Below are 20,371 nucleotides of genomic sequence, written 5' to 3'. Positions count from 1 at the left end.
TAAGGACAATTGTTTTTATATTATGCACACATACCAGGTTTGGGATAACAGAGCCAGGCATGGGTGGGTGACAGTTGCTGCTACCCCTCACAGGGTCTACCCCACCCCTCAGATGCCTTGGTACATCGTGTCCCTGCCCCAGGTGCACTGCGTCCAGCTGAGCTCCCTCTGGTGCTTGGGGCAGACGTGGAGGGGTGACCAGACCTGTAGGCTTTATTTCCCAGACCTGATGCCAGGCCCTGCCACTAGAAGGGCAGCCTTTGGCACTTGCCTGGCGTGACACTGGGAGTGGCCACAGGGTGGGGGGCTCAGGTCCTTGCGTCCGGGAGCCAAGGCTGAGCACAGGGTGATGTTTGCTGAAGCTCTTGCTGACTCACGGGGACTGGGGAAGATGACATTTCCCCTTGCCACAGCAGGATGGTGTGGGCAAGGGCCGCCCTGCTCCTCCTGAGCCAGTCTAGGCGGTGGGGGTGGGTCGGCTCCTTTCCCCCCATCCCCAGGGGTCTCTGGCCCAGGAGCTGCTACCAATGACCCCTTCTCCCTCAGTAGGGGTAAGGTGACACAGCGATGAGAAGGACGAAGACGCTTTGGTGGCGTGGCGCCGCGGCGCGCACTGTGAGCCGGTAGAGGCCGGAGCGGGAGAGCGGGCGGCGGGTGTAGACCGCACTGTAGCCAGCGCGCAGGGGACGCAGAGCGAATGGGCTGCGCGGGTCGGGCTCCAGCACGCTGAGTTGAGTGCGGTTGGCTGGGACGCCAGCCTCGGAGAAGGCGGCAAGGCGAGCTACGTCGCGGTGGGCGTGCACGCCCAGGGGCAGCGGCAGCAGTCTGTACTGCAGCGTGGAGGGGCCGCCCTCGCTGCAGTCCTGCGAGCAGCGCCGGAAGCAGGTCCTGCGGCCCGGAGAGACCGGCCATTGGAACAAGGCCGGCCGCATAAATTGGTCCTCAGACCCGAGTTCCCACTACCCCAGCTCTCCCTGCGCTCTGCTGGTACCCTCGCGCCCCAAATGCATTCACAAGCACCACTGTTAAACCATTTTCGGGATCAAAAAACTAAGCCCCCAAAAGCCAGAGAAGTGCCCTTTCCTGTTGGAGCAGTTTCCCCCAGTGGATTTTCCAGCCCACGCCCCAGGGCAGCCCTGCTGGCATAGGGCAGGGATAAAACAGAGCTCTTGGGGTCCACCCAGAAGGGGCATGCAGGGCTGAATCACCAGCTTCAGACAGACTGGGAGTAAGGAGGGCCGTTCCCAAAGACAGGTGCTCTGCCTTGCCAAGGGCGCCACTCCAGCTCCTGCTGGGGTTCTGATTGTAAGGCCCAGGACAAGCCCTGTCCCAGTGAACCTTCCCTAACCACTGTCGCTCTGGCCACCAAGGCCCCCAAGTCTCTTTGTGTCTTTATGAGTATCTGTAGCCATGGTGCGTGGTCTTGCTGATGATAGGGGCAGTGGAAAATGATATTTCCACTTGCCACAGCAGGGTGGTGTGGGCAAGGGCCTTCTGCCCTGCCGGTAGCCAGGTCTAGGTGGTGGGGGTGGGCCGGCTCCTTCCTCCCATCCTCAGGGGGTTGTTTTGTGTGTCTGTCTGTCTTGAGAGATTTTGCGTGTGTGTCTCTGGGTGATGTTTATAAGTCTGTGTGTGTTTGTGTATTGCTGTATGTCCCTGTGTGTCTCTGTGTGTACTCTTCTTCCATCAGCCCCATTCTCTCCCAGTTCCAGCCTCTCCCAGCCCCTGGTGCTTGTCAAGAGGAGCTGGCACCCAGGGTGGCTGCAGGAAGGCACACTGCCTTGCCCTGTGGGCACAGAGGTCCTGACAAAGAGAGGAACATGATGGGGCTGCCCTCCCCACCAAGGCCTGAGATACCACCACCAAGTGTGACTGATGGCCTTCCTGGAGGTGGCGTCTGGCTGCACAGGAGCCAGAGTGGAAGGGCCTGGTCCCCTCCCCACTCCCAGCTGACTCTGCCCTTACCCTGGGCTGGGGCCCTGCCGGTAGGTGGTGGGACATGGTGTGTCCACACACTGGTAGCTGCCGCGGGTGTTGAAGCACATCTGGCTGGGGCCACACTCTACACCATCTTCCTCGCACTCATTGATGTCTGGGTTGGGGGAGGTTGGCCCAGGGAAGAGGAAAATGAAAGATGGACCAAAGGAGAAGGCCCAAAGGTAGGGACCAGGAAAGAGAAGTGGGGTAAGTGGGAGAAAAAATACCTTCGGAGGCCCAGAGGTGGGAGGCCCCACTCCCCTTGCCCCCGGCTAGCCTGGCCCATGACATTCCAGCCCAGAGGCCTCTGGTACCTCCAAATCTCCTCAGGGGCATGGTGGGAAACCTGAGGTCCTTCTGGAGCCCAGTGCTAGAGTGGAAAGCCCAGGAGAGTGGAGGACTGCTCGGGGGGACCAATTTTGTCCTTTTTATCCAGAGTGTCCACTACCAACAGGCAGAGCGGCCTCCAGTTCTCATCTACACCAGTGGGAGCCTTGCCCTTCTCCGAGCATGTTCACTGACCCCCAGGACAGACATGAGGGATGGAGACAGGCCTGGCAGGCAGGAGTCCCATTTTCCAGATGGGGAAGCAGCATGACTGGCCCCAGCCCTGGAGCACATTATGGGTGGAGCTGGGCTCAAAAGAAAGTGTGCCCAACTTGGCAGTTAACCAAAAAAAAAAAAACCCATCGCAGTCAAATCGATTACAACCACCACCAGCAGCCACCTTGTGGCAAGCATTGGCTCTGTGCTGCTCTGTGCCCAGGCTCTACATGTCTTATCCCAGCCATTTAGGGGTTAGGGATGGGGCGCAGTGTTAGTCCCATTTCACACAGGAGGCTGAGGCTCAGAGAGGTGGATTGAATTGCCCAAGGATACACAGCAGAGCTGGGATGTAATCCCAGGGTTACAGAGCCTGTAAACTTATTCTCTTAAGATTCTTATTTCAAATGTGGGTGGGGCCCAGCCCAACCCCCACATGATTGTGAGAGCTTGGGGTGGTCTCTTGACCCCTCTGAGCTCATCTCCCTGCCCCATCTCACAGGATGGTAGTGAAGTGGCCTGGAGGACTACAAAGGGCTGGAAGAGCAGAGAGGGTAAGATCCCAACACATCCCTTCTCATGTTGGCGTGCCCTGTCCCCTCCGGCATCTAGGATGATGGCCCCACCCTGGGTATACTCACCCTGGCAGTTCTTTCCGCTGGGGAGAAGGCGGTAGCCGGCGGGGCAAAGGCACTGGTAGCTGCCTTCTGTGTTCCGGCAGGCATGTTGGCACAGGTTCCTCACCTGGCACTCATCCAGGTCTGGCCCAAGCATGGCCATGGAAGAGGGGGGATAGCAGGGGCAGAGACACTGAGTCACACATGCCCACGTGGATGTATGCCTGCCTGCCAGGCTCTGGAGGAGGCCAGGGAAATTCCCCTCCTTGGGCGGCCCACACCCTCTCCCCACCCTATGCCACCCAATGCCCATTCTGACTTCAGGGATTGGGGATTCCCGGCCTTGCCAAGAGTCAGGAGCCCTGCCCTTCCCCGCCCCCTGCTCACCAAGGCACCATTGTCTCCCACTCCAGACTCCTCTCTTTAGGTGGGAATGCTGAAGTGTGTCAGCCCTCAGGAGGCTACCTCCTCCTCTCCCCTCTCTGCAGCCCAGGGGCCCCTTCCCTGACCACCCCCACCCTGCACCCACCAGTCCCTGTTCACATTCTCATGTCTACCTGGAGTATTCTCCTTCATTCCTGAAAATCTCCCTCTCTCATTGCTTGACCTCTGAGCACCAAAAACAGTATTTCTCGAAGTGGGTTCCTGGGAACTATTGCCCAGGAGACCCTCCCTCTGGGAAGCATCCAAAGTCAAATAGTTTGGAAGGTGTCCCATCCCCCCCGCCCCCCCCCCACCCCCGGCGCCCGGAGGCCACTTGCCCATGAGCACAGACAAGGCTTGAGATGCTCTGTAGCAAGAAAGCAGCCTCAACTTTGCCTGGTCCTGCCTTTCCCAAACTCCTTGGCCATGGAACCCCCCCCTTTTCACCAGACATCTACTGACACCCCTTGGAACAAGTGTATGTCTTGAGAAACACCATCCAAAACCCAGTCTGCGTTCACCACCTACCCAGACTGCCTGGGGACTGGGTTTCTGAACATGGTGACTGGAGCCCACTCAGCCTAGAAGCCTGAGGTAACATAGCAGGCGTGCCCCCGGGAAGATGGTTGGGCCCGGCCTTACCTGTGCAGATGCCATTCTGCCTGATGAAGCCAGGGGGGCACCAGGCCCGGCCCATGCTGCTCAGAGATACAGGACCCAGCCGGAAGGAGACCCAGGTATGGTAGGAGCCACCAGGGATGGGGGTGCGGGCCTGCAGCCAGGGTGCAAAGGGGCCCCTGTGGCTGATGGTGGTCACATTCTGTCCACTCCGTACCACTGGAGTGCAGGCTTTGCCGTCAGGGAGGAGGGTCTGGCCTGGCGGGCATAGGCAGCGGTAGCTGCCCTGTAGGTTGTGGCACTGGAAGACGCAGGCCCTGGGCAGCTGCAGGCACTCATTGATATCTGGAAAGGGGCCAGGGTCAGGCAGGGGTGCTGAGGATAGATCAGGATTTGTCACACGATCTGCTCTAGCTGCCCCTCTTACTCTTGCCTCCCCAGAACCCAGCCAGCCTCACAGGAGGCACCAGGCCTTCCTCCAAGCCTTCCCCTCCTGGACCACACCAGTCTCTTCTCCAGCTCTACCTCTACAGCTCAGAGGTCCCAATCTTCCCCAGCTCTGAGCATTATCCTGCCTCCAACTCCCTCCAACCCCGCATTCCTTTGGTGTCCTAGTGAGGTCAATTCTACCTTCTAACCCTCTCTGTGGTCCACCCACTTCTCTCTACCCTCTCCCTCCTCCTGGGCGCCCAGGGACGGTGGCCTCACAGGGCTGGGGTGAGGGTGCGATAATGTAGGTAAATCTTGGTTCCAGGCCACAGTTTCGGTCATTTGCAGGACTCAACACCAACGTTGTCATAAACACCGACTGCATGTGAGCCAGCAGTGCTGACCAGGGCCCGGTGAGGGGCTGGGTGTCCCCATACCTAGGCAGGGCAGGCGTGGGCCCTGGCTCCGGTACCCCCTGGGGCAGCTGCAGCGGTGCCCGCCTGGGGTGTTCTCACAGATCTGGTTGTAGTGACACTCGTCCAACTGCTCCAGACACTCATTCACATCTGGGGAGGCAGGGGTGGGGTCAGGCGTGGGATCTGAGCTCAGAGGCCCTCCTCCAAGGGATGGACTACCCACGCCCCGTCTGGGCCTCATCCCCGTCCCTTTCTCCAGCTTCAGTGACACAAGGTTGAAAGCCAACACTTGCAACTACCCTCCCAATTACACCAGGTTTGGATGTTAAGAGGGCTCTGGGTCCACAAGCAAGGAAGGGGCTTAAGAGGTGGCCTTTGGAGGTGGAAAGTCCCAGGTGCAAGCTGAACTGAGCTCTGCCATTTCTAGTCCTTGGGAAAGTGTGAATTCTTTTCTCTAAGCCTCGGTTTCCTCATCTGTAGAGCGTAAGGACGGGGCCACTTCATGGGGCTCTGGTGAGAACAGAATTGGATCACGCAAGTAAAGGGCTTAGGATCCTGGTAAGTGGGAAGAGCTCGAACAATGGTGAAAAAGAAGGAAGGGAAGGAAAGAGGGTGGAAGACAAGCAGGCAGCAGGCAGAAGAGCCCTATAAAGAGTCAAAGCAATCCAAGGACCCTGAGGCCCACTGAAGTTGAATGAGTGCATCTTCAGAGTTCAAGTTTACCCATCATGCTTTCCGTTGGATGGCTTCTCTCTCAGAGGAGCCAGAGGGACACAGAATCATGAAACTGAAGAATGCTAGAGTGGAAAAGACCCTAGAGGTTGTCCACCCAGGGGTGGCAGCTAGGTTTCATCTCTAATGCCAATTGCATTTGATTAGTAATGGCTGCTGGTGAAGCTGTGTTGAGAAGGATTCAAAGCTGGTGTCTAGGCCCAGCCAGAAAAAAGGGCCATGACCTATGAGGGGAAACAGGGGATGTGGCAGCAGATATATTGTATGTTTGCCATCCTTGACCCAGTTTCCCTGTCACTGAACAGATGAGAAACCTGGCCTCAGAAAGTAAAAGACACTTGTGAAAGGATCCTCAAGTTGCCAGTAGTCAAGGTGGGCTAGAACCAACCCAGACCTCCTGAGCCCCAGCTAAAGCTCTTTCTATCTGGCCTCAGTGGGCTCCTTCTGCCCAGAGAGGTTCAGATCTCCCCACAAGTCCAGCCCCCCAGTGACACACAGTCCTCCTCCAGCTAAACTCTTGACAACTGCTGGGTTCCCAGGAGAATGGATGGGCCCTAAGCTGTCCCCGTCACCTTCACAGCCAGCCCCATCAGCAGCCACCCGGAAGCCAGGCCCACAGTAAGGAAGGCAGTGGTAGGACCCGAGTAGGTTCACGCAGCGCTGCCCGTCCTGACAGAGGTGGGCATCCCATGCACATTCGTCCACATCTGAGGGTGAGAGAGGGGCCGATGGCTCCATCAACGTGTATCCCCCAGGCCCTCCTTGCCACCACCACTTTGGCTCAGCTTATACACACCCCTCTTGCTAGTTCTTTCCATCATCCCTCTCTCCTCTCTGAAACACAGGACCCAGCCCAGGGGATCCAAGGGCCTTGGCCTGCAGCTTCCGAGATGAGGTTGCAGACAATCTCCTCTATAGATGCCCAGCTTGAAGCCCACAGAGACCTGGCTCTGGAGTGCAGTGCTAGGCCCTCCGGATATGAGTGGTGAGACGCAGATTGGGGTTCAGCCATCAGGACAGCTCTCTCATGATCAGATTTGCCATCTGGCAACTTTGCTGAGGGGGTCAAGTAGAGCAAGCTGGCAAATGGACGTCAGCACACTTGCCAACACCCATCAATTGGAAATGACCGCTGGGTGTTGAGAAAGCCTCTAAGGCCATGTCCACACTTAGTGAGAATAAACACCAAGAGCACATGGTAAACTCGTGTATGTGCTCAAGGAAACCTCCGCCCCCCACCCAATGTCTGCACCTCTCTCATCAGCAGCCTCACAGCAGGGAGGGAGTCCCAGTGGGGTCAGGGTATTGGAAATTGCAGGCTGGTATCCAGTGCCCTCTGCAACAGGCCATCCCCTGAGGTATGTGCCCCAAGCCAAGGCCCTGGCTCCAGGGACCCCCTGCACACTCCTCCTTGCTGGGCCGGGTCGAGAAGATCCTCTGCACATGAGGGTCCACTCACCTTTGCAGTCCCTGCTGTTCCAGGCTAGGGTGAAGCCGGCTGGGCAAGAGCAGGAGAAGCGACCAGGTGCATTGTGGCAGAAGTGGGAGCAGGGGCTGGGGCCATCTGAGCACTCGTCTCTGTCTGGGTGGGGAAAGGTCTGGTGGTCTGTGCTCACAGCGGCCCCTGCAGCCAGCTGGGCAGAGTGCTCAGCTAGGGGTGACAGGCCTCACTCTTCCCTGCCAAGGTGGGAGTAAGGACGCTCACCTATACAAAATGCTCCCTGGGGGTCAAGCTCAAAGCCCTCTGGGCAGCCAACTTCATTCTCCTCTGCAAGGCAAACGGGGGAGGCCCTAAAGACCATGGAGGGCACCCTTGCCCAAGGCCACCCATGGACAGAGAGTGGCCCTGGACATAGCCCAAGCTCATGGCTCTCTCCTGCCTGCTTGGTCAGGTCAGTGCCCCTGAGCCAGGTACAAAGAGTGTGGGCCATCCTGAGCCAGGCTGGGTGCCCAGCGAGGCAGAGAACCCATTCCTGGCCCAGGCCTGTTGGAGGGGTTGGCTGGGGGATATGCTGCGTCATGTCAAGGTGCCCTTGAGAAGCTCATGGTAGGGCTGAGGCAATGAGTCAGGCAGACACAGGAGAAATCATTAAAGAAAAGAACAGAGCGGGAGGTCCTCACGTGCAAAACTGTGCTTGTGAGAATTCAGAGGACCTGAATCTGCTGGCTAGGCCGGGAGGGCTCGAAGAATGGGTGAACGGTAACAGCTGCTGAGGATAGCAAAAACAAGGCAGGGGATAGGGAAAAATGTATTCTGGAGTCAGGAAGGAGACCAGACTACTTAAATAACTGCAATGACAGCCACCATTTCTAAAGCACCCAGTGGTGTCAGACTAGGTCTGTAGAGATAGAACCTGTACTCCTTATACCCTGCAAGGCAGGTGATGTCATATCCATTGTGCAGTTGAGAACACTGGCTCAGAGAGGGCCAGGGTGCCCCCAAGATCACACAGCCAGGCAGTGGTGCAGCAGGAATTTGAACCAAGGACTGTCTGGTCTCAAAGCTTATGTTCTTACCACTGTCTCTTATTCAAGGTTAAAAAGGTTTTGGGACCTCGAATATGATAACATTTGTATCTTTAGCATCCATTGGTTGAGAAAATAGGGCGTGTTCATATGAGTCTCCAGGGGTTTAAACAGTGGTTCCTGGCCCCTTGGGTGGGGCCCCTGGTAAAAGAGGGTGGAGGGTGGCTTGAGTCTTGGACATCAGTGGGGGTACAGGTGTGAGGGTTGTGGAGTGGGGTGGGTGGTTGGACCTACATCCTGGGGCCCCGGGAAGAGTCCCCGGAGAATTTTGAACAGGAGTGGCCTGAATGAAGAGCTATCCCTATTGGGGGTAGAGCTAGATGGACAGGGACAGGGACAGGTTAGAGGTGGGCAGACCAGGCAGTGAGCTGTCTCAGTCCCTGAGCATGTGTGGTCTCTGGTCAGCAGATGCAAGGTGCGTGTGTGTGTTTGGTGTCACCTTGGCTATCGGCCAGGTGCACTGGCCCTAGGCAGGGTTTTAACTGGGAGAAGGGGGGTGAAGCAAAGGGTGGGGCCTCACCAGCTTGCAAGGCTGTGGTCAGCTGGAAGTGCAGGGCCTCAGCCTCGGGGTCAAAGGCTGTGCTCACAGCTGAGGCCTGCAGGTGCTGCACCAGCTGAGGCTGGAGGCCCCGGGCTGCATCGTACTGGATGCTGCGGTTGCAATGCAGGAATGTTGGGAGGCCGCCCTGCAGGAAGGGCTGCGTGGAGTCTACGAACAGCTGGCCGGGCCCCATCTGCACATAGCGTTCCTGGAAGTCCTAATTGTGGAAGAAGAAAGGGAGAATGCCTGGGGTGCCAGCTCCCAAGAGGCCTGGGACCCTTGGCCTCCACTTAAGGGGCCGGGCCAGGGGGGATGCTAGATGAGGTGACTTGCATGGGCCTCTCAGCTTTTCCTCCACCCAGCTGGGTAACCTTAGGCAAGCCACTTCCCTTCAGTGTTCTTGTTTATGGAATGGGGAGAATGCTCCAGCCCCAAGTGTCTGGGCTCAGAGCATCCTCCCCCTGGGCTCCAAGTCCAAGCTATTAGTCCTTCCCCAAGTCCAATGCCAAGCCATGACCAGACCTTGTGAAGGTGTCAGGAAGGAAAGTGGGCCCAGCTGCTAGGGGGCTGGTTGTGGCAGGGCACCCAATTCTCTCTCACTCACCCCATCTGCGCAGCCCCTGGGGCTGGTACTCTGAGGGGTACAAAACAGTCTCAACCCCCACCTGCACTTGAAGGTCTGCATCAGCCAGGCTCTCGGGGATGATGCCATTGACCATCACGTCGAGAAGAAGGAGGCCATCGGGATCCAGGCCCCGAGCCACCTGGGTCATTGTGAGCAGCTCACCTGCAATCCCCACCCACCCCAGAGTCACCACTGGGGAGAAGCCCAGGGCTCCGGCCTCAGCCCCACCCAGCCCACCCTGGGGGAGACCCTGCTTACCTGTAGCAAACTCCACGTGTGACTCCTCCTGGAAGCTGCCACCTGTCAGGGAATGGCCGTTCAGGGCCTCCCCATTCTCTCCAGCCAGGGCCCAGTAGATGGGGTTGATGGCCACGATGAGTATGCGCATCAGCGGCCCTGAGCAGGCAGGGCAGGGAGGCCAGGTTAGGGCTGGGTCCAGAGGGCAGCCGCTCTCTTGCTCAAGGACTCTCTGTGACTCCCTACTGTCCTCAGGAAAGCATCAACCCTTCCCTCCCTGCCCACACTCAGCCCCATGACTACCTGGGCCAGTTTTTTAAACTGGAATCTGAAAAATGGCAAAGGCAAATATCTATGTACTTCACGGCATTGGTGTGAAGATTAATAAGATACATTTATACGAAGAAATGTACATAAATTGTTGATATTCAACTCAATCCAACAAAGATTGATTGGGGACCTATGGGGTCACCATACAGCCTGGGCCTCCATAGACCCTCAATATATATTTGCTTAACTGAAGTGAAATCCAACAAAGTTTCATAAGTTGTAGACACCTTCCAAAAGCCCAGGAGAGGAAGAATGGTTCCCAACCACTGACTTTGAAAAAGAGCTGAAAAATTGCCCTGGACATGGGTTCTCAGACATTCATTCACACGATGCCTGGTCCTGCTGTCGAGGCTGGGCTGGGCCATGGATTGGGGAAGGGGAAAGGTCCTGCTTGCTCAGGCTCAGGCTTAGGGTCAATCAAGCTTCTCAGCTTTGCTGCAATTGTCAACTCAGAAGAAAAGAGAAGTGCCAGGAGACTGATGTTTATGGAGCATAACGTTCTCGACCTGTCTGTGCCTCTGTTTCCACTAAACAGAGCCTGGCCCACCTGGCTTGGGGCCAGACATTCCTCCACAGCTCCTGTTGGACTAACCAGCATCTTGCTTTATTCACTCTCTACTGACAGCCACCTCTGAGTGACTCCTCAGCCAAAGCCCCTGACCCAACACCATTCACAAAGGTCTGTGGTCAAAGGCAGTTTCAGAGGGGCTACTTCTAGAAAACACCATGTCAGTGCTGCCCTCTCCCCTGCTCTGAACCCCCACGAGTAGACACAGGATCCCCTGGGAAGGCTGAGACTTCAAGGTCCATTAAGTCAGGGTTTGCAGTAATGCCCCAGGAAGATGCTGAGATGGTGAACATCTCTCCAGCACCTTCCATTTGCTTAGGACACACTATTTTATGAATTTGTTTTAAAGTGGATGTTTCTTGGTTCTCTGGGTCTTCTAGCTAATTTTATTCTCTACACCCCAACCCTTTTCTGGGCCCTCCAGCTCACAATCCCTTAATCATTGCCGGCAATCTCTTTGCTTTTCTTTTGGCCCTTGACTTCAACAGTTGGAAAAAACACCCACAGCAATCAGTGGCTTCAAAAATCATCATCTGACCTCATGCATCCACATAGCCCTGATTAGTTTACACTCTCTGTCGGTCTAATTTTAAATCTAGTTCTTTTGTTCTGTTGAGGGGGTGGTGGGGTAGGGAGGAAGCTGCCTGCACCTAAGTCCACCTCGGCTTGGATTCAGCTTCCAGTAGAGGCTGCAATGCCAGGCAGCCGACCTCCCTCCAGGAAACAGGCCCTGAGCAAGCTCAGAGCACAGGCTTTGCCTCCTCCGGGGCCCAGCGTGTACCAGAGGGTCCCCGTGGGCTGGGACAAAGGGCCCAGATGCAAGTGACTCTCTAGCCTCCACTTACCCACATTTGCAGGGATATGGCTGATGCTGCTCTGGATGGTGGTGGTCCCAGAACGTGCCTCCTGTAGCACACTGGTGTTGAGAGTGGCCTCGCCAAATTCCTGGCCATTGATCACCCCAATCATCCTGCCCCGGCTCCCCCAGGGCTCCCCTGTAAGGAAGGAAGACGGTAACAATAACACTTCTAATCCACCTCAGACCCTCAGTATAAGCAGGTACTGTTGTCATTCCCATTTCACGAAGGAGGAAACCGAGCCAGGCTGAGTGAGTTGAAGTAACTTGCCCAAGAGCACGTGGCTAACAGGCGATGAACTCAAAGCCCAGGGGATCCTGCTCTGAGAGAGATGAGAGGCCTTTGGGAGGAACCCTGTGCTGGAGGTGGGGGCACCAGCTTCTAATTCTGGCTGTGCCATCACCTTCCTTGAAACCTGGGCACATCAGGCCCCCAAGCCACACCTGAGTTTACTTATTTATAAAGTGAGAAGGTGGGACCACAGGCAGGCCAAAGACCTGTTCGGTTCTAAAACGCTGGGAGCCCATGATGGCAGCAGCTGGTACGCTGGGGGAGTCAAGGGTGAAAGGCAGAGCATTAGGCTGGGGGCTGAGGACCGCCACCTGACCTTTCTCCATTCCATCAGAGGCCCTGGCTCCAGCCGCCTGGCGGTCGGCCTGGCTGGGTGGTACCCGCCAGGAAGTCTGCAAGCAGACACCCTTCCACACTAATCTGATGGATGGTGGGGCACACAGGGGTGCTTCCTCTGCCTAATGGACCAGCTGACTCATTTGGGCAGATGGCATTCCAGGGGAGAGAGACAGAAGTCATCCTGCCTCTCTGCTCATCAGCTCTCGGGGGAAATTAACAACAAATTGCCCAGGATCTGTCCAAAAAATAACATAAAACATTCAACTGGCAGGATCCCAGATGGGTAAATTGAGGGGCTGGTTAATTTTGAATTCCAGGAAGCAGTACGTTTCCTGCAGCCAAAAGCTGGGGTTTGATGAGATTTGATGTGCATCTGGGATGTCTCTCGTCAATGTCTACTGCTCTGGGGTTGATGGGAGGGACAAGAGGAGAAGGGCCGTGGACCTACCCCTGAACTTTGTGTGTGTGTGTGTGTGTGTTTTAAACTTTATTTATTTTGTTTTTGTTGTTGCGAATATACACAGCAAAACATACATCAACAGTTTCTATATGTACAATTCAGCAACATTGATTGCATTCTTTGAGTTGTGCAACCATTCTCACCCTCCTTTTCTGAGTTATTCTTCCCCCATTAACATACACTCGCTGCCCACTAAAGTTCCTATCTAATCTTTCAAGTTGCTGTTTTCACTTTGATCCCCTATAGATAGTTCTTAAAAGAGCATAATGCTCAGGGCAGACATTCTTTACTAGTTAAGCTAAACTATTTTTTTCTTCCTTTTTAAAAAATATTTTTATCGTGTTTTTGGTGAAAGTTTACACCAGAAATGAGGTTCTTATTTAATAATTTCTATACATGTTGTTCAGTGACATTGGTTACATTCATTACAATATGTCAGCATTCTCGTTATTTCCATTTTGGTTGTATTATTTCCATTAATGTAGCTTCTCTGTCCCCCCATGCCTTCAAATACATTTTTTTTTATTGTATTTTAGATGAAGGTTTACAGGACAAACTAGCTTCTCATTAAACAGTTAGTGTACATATTGTTTTATGATACTGGTTAACAACCCCATGACATGTCAACACTGTCCCTTCTTGACCTTGGGCTCCCTATTACCAGCTTTCCTGTCCTCTCCTGCCTCCTAGTCCTTTCCCCTGGGCTGGTGTGCCCCTTTAGTCTCGTTTTGCTTTATGAGCTTGTCTAATCTTCGGCTGAAGGGTGAACCTCAGGAGTGACTTCATTACTGAGTTAAAAGGGTGTCCGGTGGCCATACTCTCGAGGTTAAGCTAAAATCTTGTTTGGTTTTAAGAAGACTTCTGGGAATGTTTTTGGTTTAAGGTTTTAAGATTATCTCAGGGCAATAGTTTCAGGTATTCATCCAGCCTCAATGGCTCCAAAAAGTCTGGATTCCATGAGAAACTGAAATTCTGTTTTGCATTTTCCCCCTTATGATTAGGATTCTTCTATAGAATCTTTGATCAAAATGTTCAGTAATCTAACCCTGGGCTCTCAGTAAGGGGATGAGGAGGGAAGTGGGAGAGCCGCAGGTAAAAAGGCAGCAGCACGGCCCAGGCAACACTGCAAGGGCCCAGGACATTGAAACCCAGGAAAGGCAAACTGCTGCCGAGTTTCTCAGAGAACTGGGTGACTCAGCAGCCTCTTGTCTCCCACACAGCCACGGGGAGAGAAGGAAAGTCAAGTTCGTAGTTAAATAAAAACCGGTTGCCATAAAGTCGGCTCCAACTTACGGTGACCCCGTGTGTATCCGAGTAGAACTGTGTTCCACAGGGTTTTCCGTGGCTGATTTTTGGGGGGTAGATTGCCAGGATTTTCTTCAGAGGTGCCTCTGGGTAGACTTAACCCCCCAATCTTTCGGTTAGCAGCCGAGCATGTTAGCTGTTTGCTCCACCCAGGTTTATAGCCAACCAAAAAAACAAAAACCCAAACCCGTCGCCATCGAGTCTATTCCAATTCATGGTAACACCATGAGTAGAACTGCTCCGTAGGGCTTTCTTGGCTGTAATCTTTACAGGAACAGTTCACTAGGCCTTTTTTCCAAAGAGCCGTTGGGTAGGCCTGAACCACCAACTTTTAGGTTTGCAGCCGATTGCAAATTGCTTCTGCCAAGCAAGCTCCCTCAGTTTATAGTTAGGGGCTTCTAAAATTTAGAACATTTTTTATCTAGCAATGCCCCTTAAAGGAATTTATCCTACAGAAATATTCAGACCAGCACACAAAGATGGTACCACACTGTGGTTTGTGGAGGGCTAACTGAAAGAATGGAGCCCTGGTGGTACAGTGGTTAAGAGCTTGGCTGCTAATCAAAAGGTCACCAGTTAAAATCCACCAGCCACTCCTTGGAAACCCTATGGAGCAGTTCTACTCTGTCCTATAGGGTCTCTTATTAGTCGGAAAGGGTAAGAATTGGGGCCAAATTCTGAAATAAAGGGAGGGTCTTCTCAGGTCTGATATGGCATCTGGGGCTGGTGTCACTGAATTTTGCACTGAACTAACCACTGAATTTTCAGAGCTGCATTTGTTGGCTGCAAGAGATGAGGAGACCAGGAGCCAGAAAGGATCCCAGAGTTGATTGAAAGTGGGTTTCAAGTGACAAAGTGTGAAGTGGGCTTCTCTTTCAGTTCCAATTCCAATTAGTAAAGAGGCACTAACTGGGAAAGGGTTCTATGGAGAAAGATTCTGACATCATGTGTGGAGATAGATTAGTGACGTCTGCCACGGACAGAGGCAAAGACGTGAAGCAACAGATATGAAGTATTTACTTGAAAGGCACAGACCATTCAGAAATAATATTCTGTGCATTTTATTTATGCAGGTCTGAGTCATTTTATGGTGGTTTCTCAGGATAGTCCTTTTCTCAGTTTTAAAGTCTGGTTTGGCACAAGGTAGCAGGGAGTCTTGAGATGGCAGGGGTTGGTAACACCATAGGCAGTATTTTTTATTGACCACCTACCCTGGTCAGGCAATGTGTGAAGCTCAGGGCAAGCATTAATTCATAGACTTTCACAGCAACCCCTAAGGTAGGCACCATGGATGCCCTTGTTTTACTCTGCCCACTTCCTAGGCTGTACAGTGTCTAAAGAGAGGACATGTGTCTTTGTCAAGGAAGCTGGAGTAGCCAGGATTCACTGCCCAAGATGAGCACCAAACACTTAGCATCCCTAAGACTCAGTTTCCCCAACTGCAGGTGAGCAGGGTAGATAAGATGATCACTAAGACCCTACTGGGTCATTTTGAGTTCTCTTAACAAAGAGAAGAACTGAGGAACTAGTAGGTAAGTAGGCCAGCTCCCTCAAAAACACTCAAATCTCCATCATGCAGAAGATCCTCCCTCTGTCCATGAAGGTGCTTGGTAGGGACACCCCATACCTCTCACGGCCAAGAACGCCTGGGCTGTGGCAGACCCCAGGAGGTTGTGAGCGACACACTCGTACATGCCCGCGTCCCTGGCCTCCACGTGCTCCAACCACAGGCTCCCATCTAGCAGGGTCCGGAGCCGCTGGCTGGCCCGCAAGGGCTGGCCCGCCCTCAGCCACTCCACTGTGGGTGCTGGCTCTCCAGTGGCCTGGCACTGCAGGACCACATCCTCCCCAGATCTCACCGTTGTGTCCTGGGGCTCCACCTGGAGCACTGGGGCACCTGTGGGAGGCCCAGGGCAGCTTTTTAGGAACATTTTTGTGTGTCCACGAGATACATATTCACTTAGATTAGAAAATATGAAGAGGCAGAAAGATCCTGTTACCCCGTTAACATTCCTGACTGAGTATGTCCTTCCAGACTTTGTATTTCCATGTGTTTTTGTTTTCCTTATGAAAATATGATCACATTGCACATACCCACTTTTTATTTCACTCCACAGTAGTTTATATTTGAAAAAAAGATAGTAAAGGAAGATGAAAGAAACAAAAATGATATGAGACACACAGAAAACAAATAGCAAAATGGCAGACATAAATCTAACCATATGAATAACTACATTAGTATGTATGGGCTAAATACTCCGATCAAAAAGCAGAATTGACAGACTTGTCTGGAACCAGAAACCTACCCCTATCCACGACAAAAACTCTCAACAAATTAACAGTAAAATGGAATTTCTACAACCTTATGAAAGACATCTAGAAAAAAAACTAAGCTAAGATCATCATACGCAACAGTGAAAGACAGGATGTTCTTCCCCCTAAAGTGAAAGCAAGGCAAGGATGTGCCCTGGCCCCTTTTATTCAGCATCGCACTGGAGGTTCCAGCCAAAGCAATATGGCAATAAAGAGAAATTAAAGGTATACAGACTGAAAGGAAGAGGTAAAATTATCTTTAATCATAAACATGACCTTTTATGCAAAAAATTCTAAGGAATCTGACAAAAGCAAGCAAAACAAAAAAACCTAGAACTAAAAAACTAATTTATCCAGGTTGTAGGATACAGATCAAGATATAAAAATCAATTCCATTTCTATATATTAGCAATGAACAATAGAAAAATCTAACCAAGAAAACAATTCCATTCACAATAGCACTAAAAAGGATAAAATACTTAGGTAATAAATTTAACAAAAGTACAACACCTATATACTGAAAGCTACAAAACATTGCTGAAAGAAATTAAAGAACACCTAAATAAATTGTACTAGAAAAACTGGATTTCAATATGCAAAAAAAGGAATTTGGATTCTTACCTCACATAAAACTTAACTCAAAAAACAGATCATAAACCCAAACGTTAGAACTAAAACTATAAAACTTCTAGAAGAAAACGTGAGTTTAGGTTAGGCAACGATTTTTTAAAAAATATAATGCCAAATACAGGATCCATAAAAAACAAAATTAATAAATTTGGAGTTAATCAAATAATAACACTTTTGCTCTCCAAAGGCACCATTCAGAAAATATAAAGACAGAAATATTTGAAGATACTTTCAAATCATATATCTGATAAAGGACTTGTATCCTGATTTCATGTAGAGAACTCTCACAATTCATTAAAAGCATAAGCAACCCAATTAAAAAATAGGCAAAAGGTTTCAATAGACACTTGACCAAGAAAGATATATGAATGGCTAATAAGACTTGAAAAGATGCCCAATATCATTAATTACAGAAATGGAGACTAAAACCACTTAACACCTACTCTTGTTAGATGTCATAAGGTTGATTTCAACTCAGAGCAACCCCATGTGACAGAGTAGAACTGCTCCATAGGGTTTTTTAGGCTGTGATCTTTACAGGAGCAGATTGCCAGGTCTTTCTCCCGAGGAGCTGCTGGGTAGGTTCAAACCGCCAACCTTTCAGTTAGCAGCTGATTACTTAACCGTTGTGCCACCAAGGCTCCTTTCATACCCACTAAGATGGTTCAAATAAAAGACTGACATTACCAAGGGTTGGTGAGGATGTGGAGAAACAGAAACTCTCCTGTACTGCTGATGGGAAAAACAAACAATTCAGCCACTTTGCAAAAAATAATTTGGCAGTTTCCTAAGAAGTTAAACATACACTTGCCATACAATCCAGCAATTGTACTCCTAGGTATCTACCCAAGTGAAGTGAAAACGTACATCCACACAAAGACTCGTAGGTGAGTATTCTGGGAGGGAATACTAATCTACTTTCTGATCTGGATGCGGGTTAAATGGGTGGGTTCACTTTATGAAAATTCACTGAGCTGTACACTTAAGGATACTTAATGTGTACTTCTCTATATGTGTTTTAATCTTCAATAAAAAAGTTTTTTTTAATTTTATTTAAAAATCCCTATCTAGACTGTTTCACAGGGTTATTTTGAGGCACAAATAGTGCTTTGTAAACTAGAAGCTGCTTAGCAAAGGCAAGGGCTGTTGCTGTGATCGGGCCGGTTTTGAGTTTTGCATGCCCGGTTCCCTCCAGGTCTGGGTATTCATCAGCCCTGACCCTGAGTAACTGCTCCACTTGGAACAGCATTTCGTAAGACTTGAATTGTGTGTTCTGAATAAATACCATATTTTCACGCAAATAACACGTACTTCCTTGTTTGTTTGCCAACTGCTTCCTGCCCCACCCCCCCCCGGAGATATTTTCGTAAGCACCACTATGCCAATTTTTTTTTTTTTAACATTTTGTAAAAAAAAATAGCATGACATGTTTACAAAAATACCTCTTGAGGGGAGGGAGTGGTTGGCAAACAAGTGTATATTTGCAGCAGATTTCTAATTGCCTTGTCCTGCCTCTCTCTCCTCTGTTCTTATCAGACAGCCATGGCCACAAGTCACGGCTTCAGCATAACTCCCCCCTGAGTGCCCACTTCATACTGTCCCCGTCTCTGCCTTTCTGAGAAGAGACTGAGGCCAGGAAAAGGGGAGGCTGAGACTTACTCTGAAGTACGAGGAGCACCACTTTCTCCACTGAGCCCATCTCATTCTCCGCCAGGCATTGGTACCGTCCTGCATCATCCATCTGCAGGTGGGCGTGGAAGGGGAGAGCGAGGTGTCAGGAGAGGGGGACAAGGAAGAGAGGAGCAGCTCAGGGCTGCTGGGCATGGACAGGGGCACTGGACCAAGACCCATCTAATCAGGAAGGAGCTTAGAGTATAAACCAGCCGGGGTCCCACAGATTCCCCCAAAAGTACCAAAGGCCTTTGTGGTCACTTGTCTATAGAGATTCAAAGTGAGTGCAGCGCTGGACCCCACCCTGGAACCACATGCTGGAAATACCACAGTTTAGATCCATCCCTCCCAAACTGTGTACGCTGAAATATTGTTGTTCCATGGCACGTTGTTGGGGCCTCCTTGGAAAACAGTTTCCGTGGTTAAATAAGTTTGGGAGAAATTGTGTTAGATAACAAAGTGTTTCTGAACTGGGGGATTTTTCGGGGCTTTGACTGCACCAGTAGGCATTGTGAGTCTTGCAGGATGGGAGTCAGTTTGCGGCATTTTGCTAACTCAGGTGATAAACCTGTTGCAGAGGAGCCCATTCCGACTCATAGCGACCCTGCAGGACAGAGTAGAACTGCCCCACAGGGTTTCCAAGGCTGCAGTCTTCACAGAAGCAGACTGCTGCATCTTTCTCCCACAGAGTGGCTGGTGAGTTCGAAGTGCCAACCTTTTGGTTAGCAGTCACGTGCGTTAACCACTGTACCACCAGGGCTCCTTAAAGAACCCACTGCCGTTGAGTCAATTCCAACACATAGTGACCCTACAGGACAGAGTAGAACTACCCCATAGGGTTTCCAAGGAGCAGCTGGTAGATTTGAACTTCTGACCTTTTGGTTAGCAGCCAAGCTCTTAACCACTGTGCCACCAGGGCTCCATAGTCTCCCCATTTTATAGGTGATGACATTGAGGCTCAGAGAGGAAAGTTTACATCGTGGGACATTTTGTTCACAGAATATCCATGGACATGGATGTTATGGAACTCAGGAAAAACACTGGTTCAGATTCACTTCTGGGTAGCAGCATTGCCATGCAATGGAGCTAGGGTGTAGCCTGGGACTGCTGTCCACACCTGTATGATGACATCCTGGAGGCTGCATCCAGGGGACCATCAAGGAGCAACAACGCACAGGGAAGAGTGTAGATTTGGGAGTCAGACCAATATGGGACCAAATCCTAGCTCCACTGTTTACCATACTAACCCCATTACTAGGACATTACCATGTTTCTGGAGCCTCAGTTTTCCCATCTTTAAAATGGGTATAATAATTGCTAGGATTGTTGTGAGCATTAAATAAAATGATGTTTGCAAAGTGTGAGGCACAGTGCCTGGCCCATGGTAAGTACTCAGGTAATGGTAGATATTATTGCTGCTTTTACTACTAGTGTTGCTATTATTACCAACCCTATTATTACTACTATCCAGAGACAGGCTTCCAGGCTAGTGAGATCGAGGACCCCTAAGAGGAGCTTGAGTCAGGACTGAATTGTAGGTTTCTGTATGATCACTGGACTTGGAACATGGAAAAGGAGGAGGGGAAGGGACAGCCCCAGCGCCCAAGGCTTTGGAAACAGCATGGGGTAGGAATCAGGAGACCTGATTGTATTTCTAGATATTAGCAATGAATAATAATAATAATAAACTAAGAAAACAATTCCATTCACAATAGCATTAAAAAGAATAAAATACATAGTGATATGTCCTGCCTCTGTGACTTGCTGGTTGTGGGGCCCTGAGCAAGTCACTTTGTCTGTCTGCACTTCAGTGTCTTCATTTGTAGAACTGGGGCACTATCACCTGCCTACCCTGCTCCATGAGGTTATTAAAAATAGTAACATGTATTGGCCACAACCCATGGACCTGACATGCTTAAATAC

General features: G+C 51.2%; 1 protein-coding gene across 4 annotated transcripts in view; it reads right to left on the bottom strand.

Moving 5' to 3' along the window:
• Window positions 1–20,371, bottom strand: part of HMCN2 (hemicentin 2) — a 160,810-nt gene continuing 140,439 nt past the window's right edge. For 3 of the 4 annotated variants that reach the window (XM_049896977.1, XM_049896978.1, XM_049896980.1), the window contains 14 exons: window positions 18,437–18,518; window positions 15,462–15,731; window positions 11,428–11,577; window positions 9,706–9,843; window positions 9,488–9,609; window positions 8,802–9,039; window positions 7,461–7,523; window positions 7,215–7,337; window positions 6,328–6,462; window positions 5,045–5,173; window positions 4,203–4,523; window positions 3,162–3,281; window positions 1,966–2,092; window positions 1–888 (listed from right to left, as the gene is read on the bottom strand). In XM_049896977.1, the coding sequence (XP_049752934.1) occupies window positions 543–888; window positions 1,966–2,092; window positions 3,162–3,281; window positions 4,203–4,523; window positions 5,045–5,173; window positions 6,328–6,462; window positions 7,215–7,337; window positions 7,461–7,523; window positions 8,802–9,039; window positions 9,488–9,609; window positions 9,706–9,843; window positions 11,428–11,577; window positions 15,462–15,731; window positions 18,437–18,518 (2,364 nt within the window). In that variant the 3' untranslated portion in view covers window positions 1–542. The remainder of the gene's footprint in view (window positions 889–1,965; window positions 2,093–3,161; window positions 3,282–4,202; window positions 4,524–5,044; window positions 5,174–6,327; window positions 6,463–7,214; window positions 7,338–7,460; window positions 7,524–8,801; window positions 9,040–9,487; window positions 9,610–9,705; window positions 9,844–11,427; window positions 11,578–15,461; window positions 15,732–18,436; window positions 18,519–20,371) is intronic. The other variant, XM_049896979.1, reaches the window with a different exon arrangement.

Source organism: Elephas maximus, chromosome 9 (genome assembly GCF_024166365.1).
Source record: "Elephas maximus indicus isolate mEleMax1 chromosome 9, mEleMax1 primary haplotype, whole genome shotgun sequence".
NCBI lineage: Eukaryota > Metazoa > Chordata > Mammalia > Proboscidea > Elephantidae > Elephas > Elephas maximus.
The sequence above is the reverse complement of the archived record's forward strand: the minus strand, read 5'-3'. Positions and strand labels throughout refer to the sequence as shown.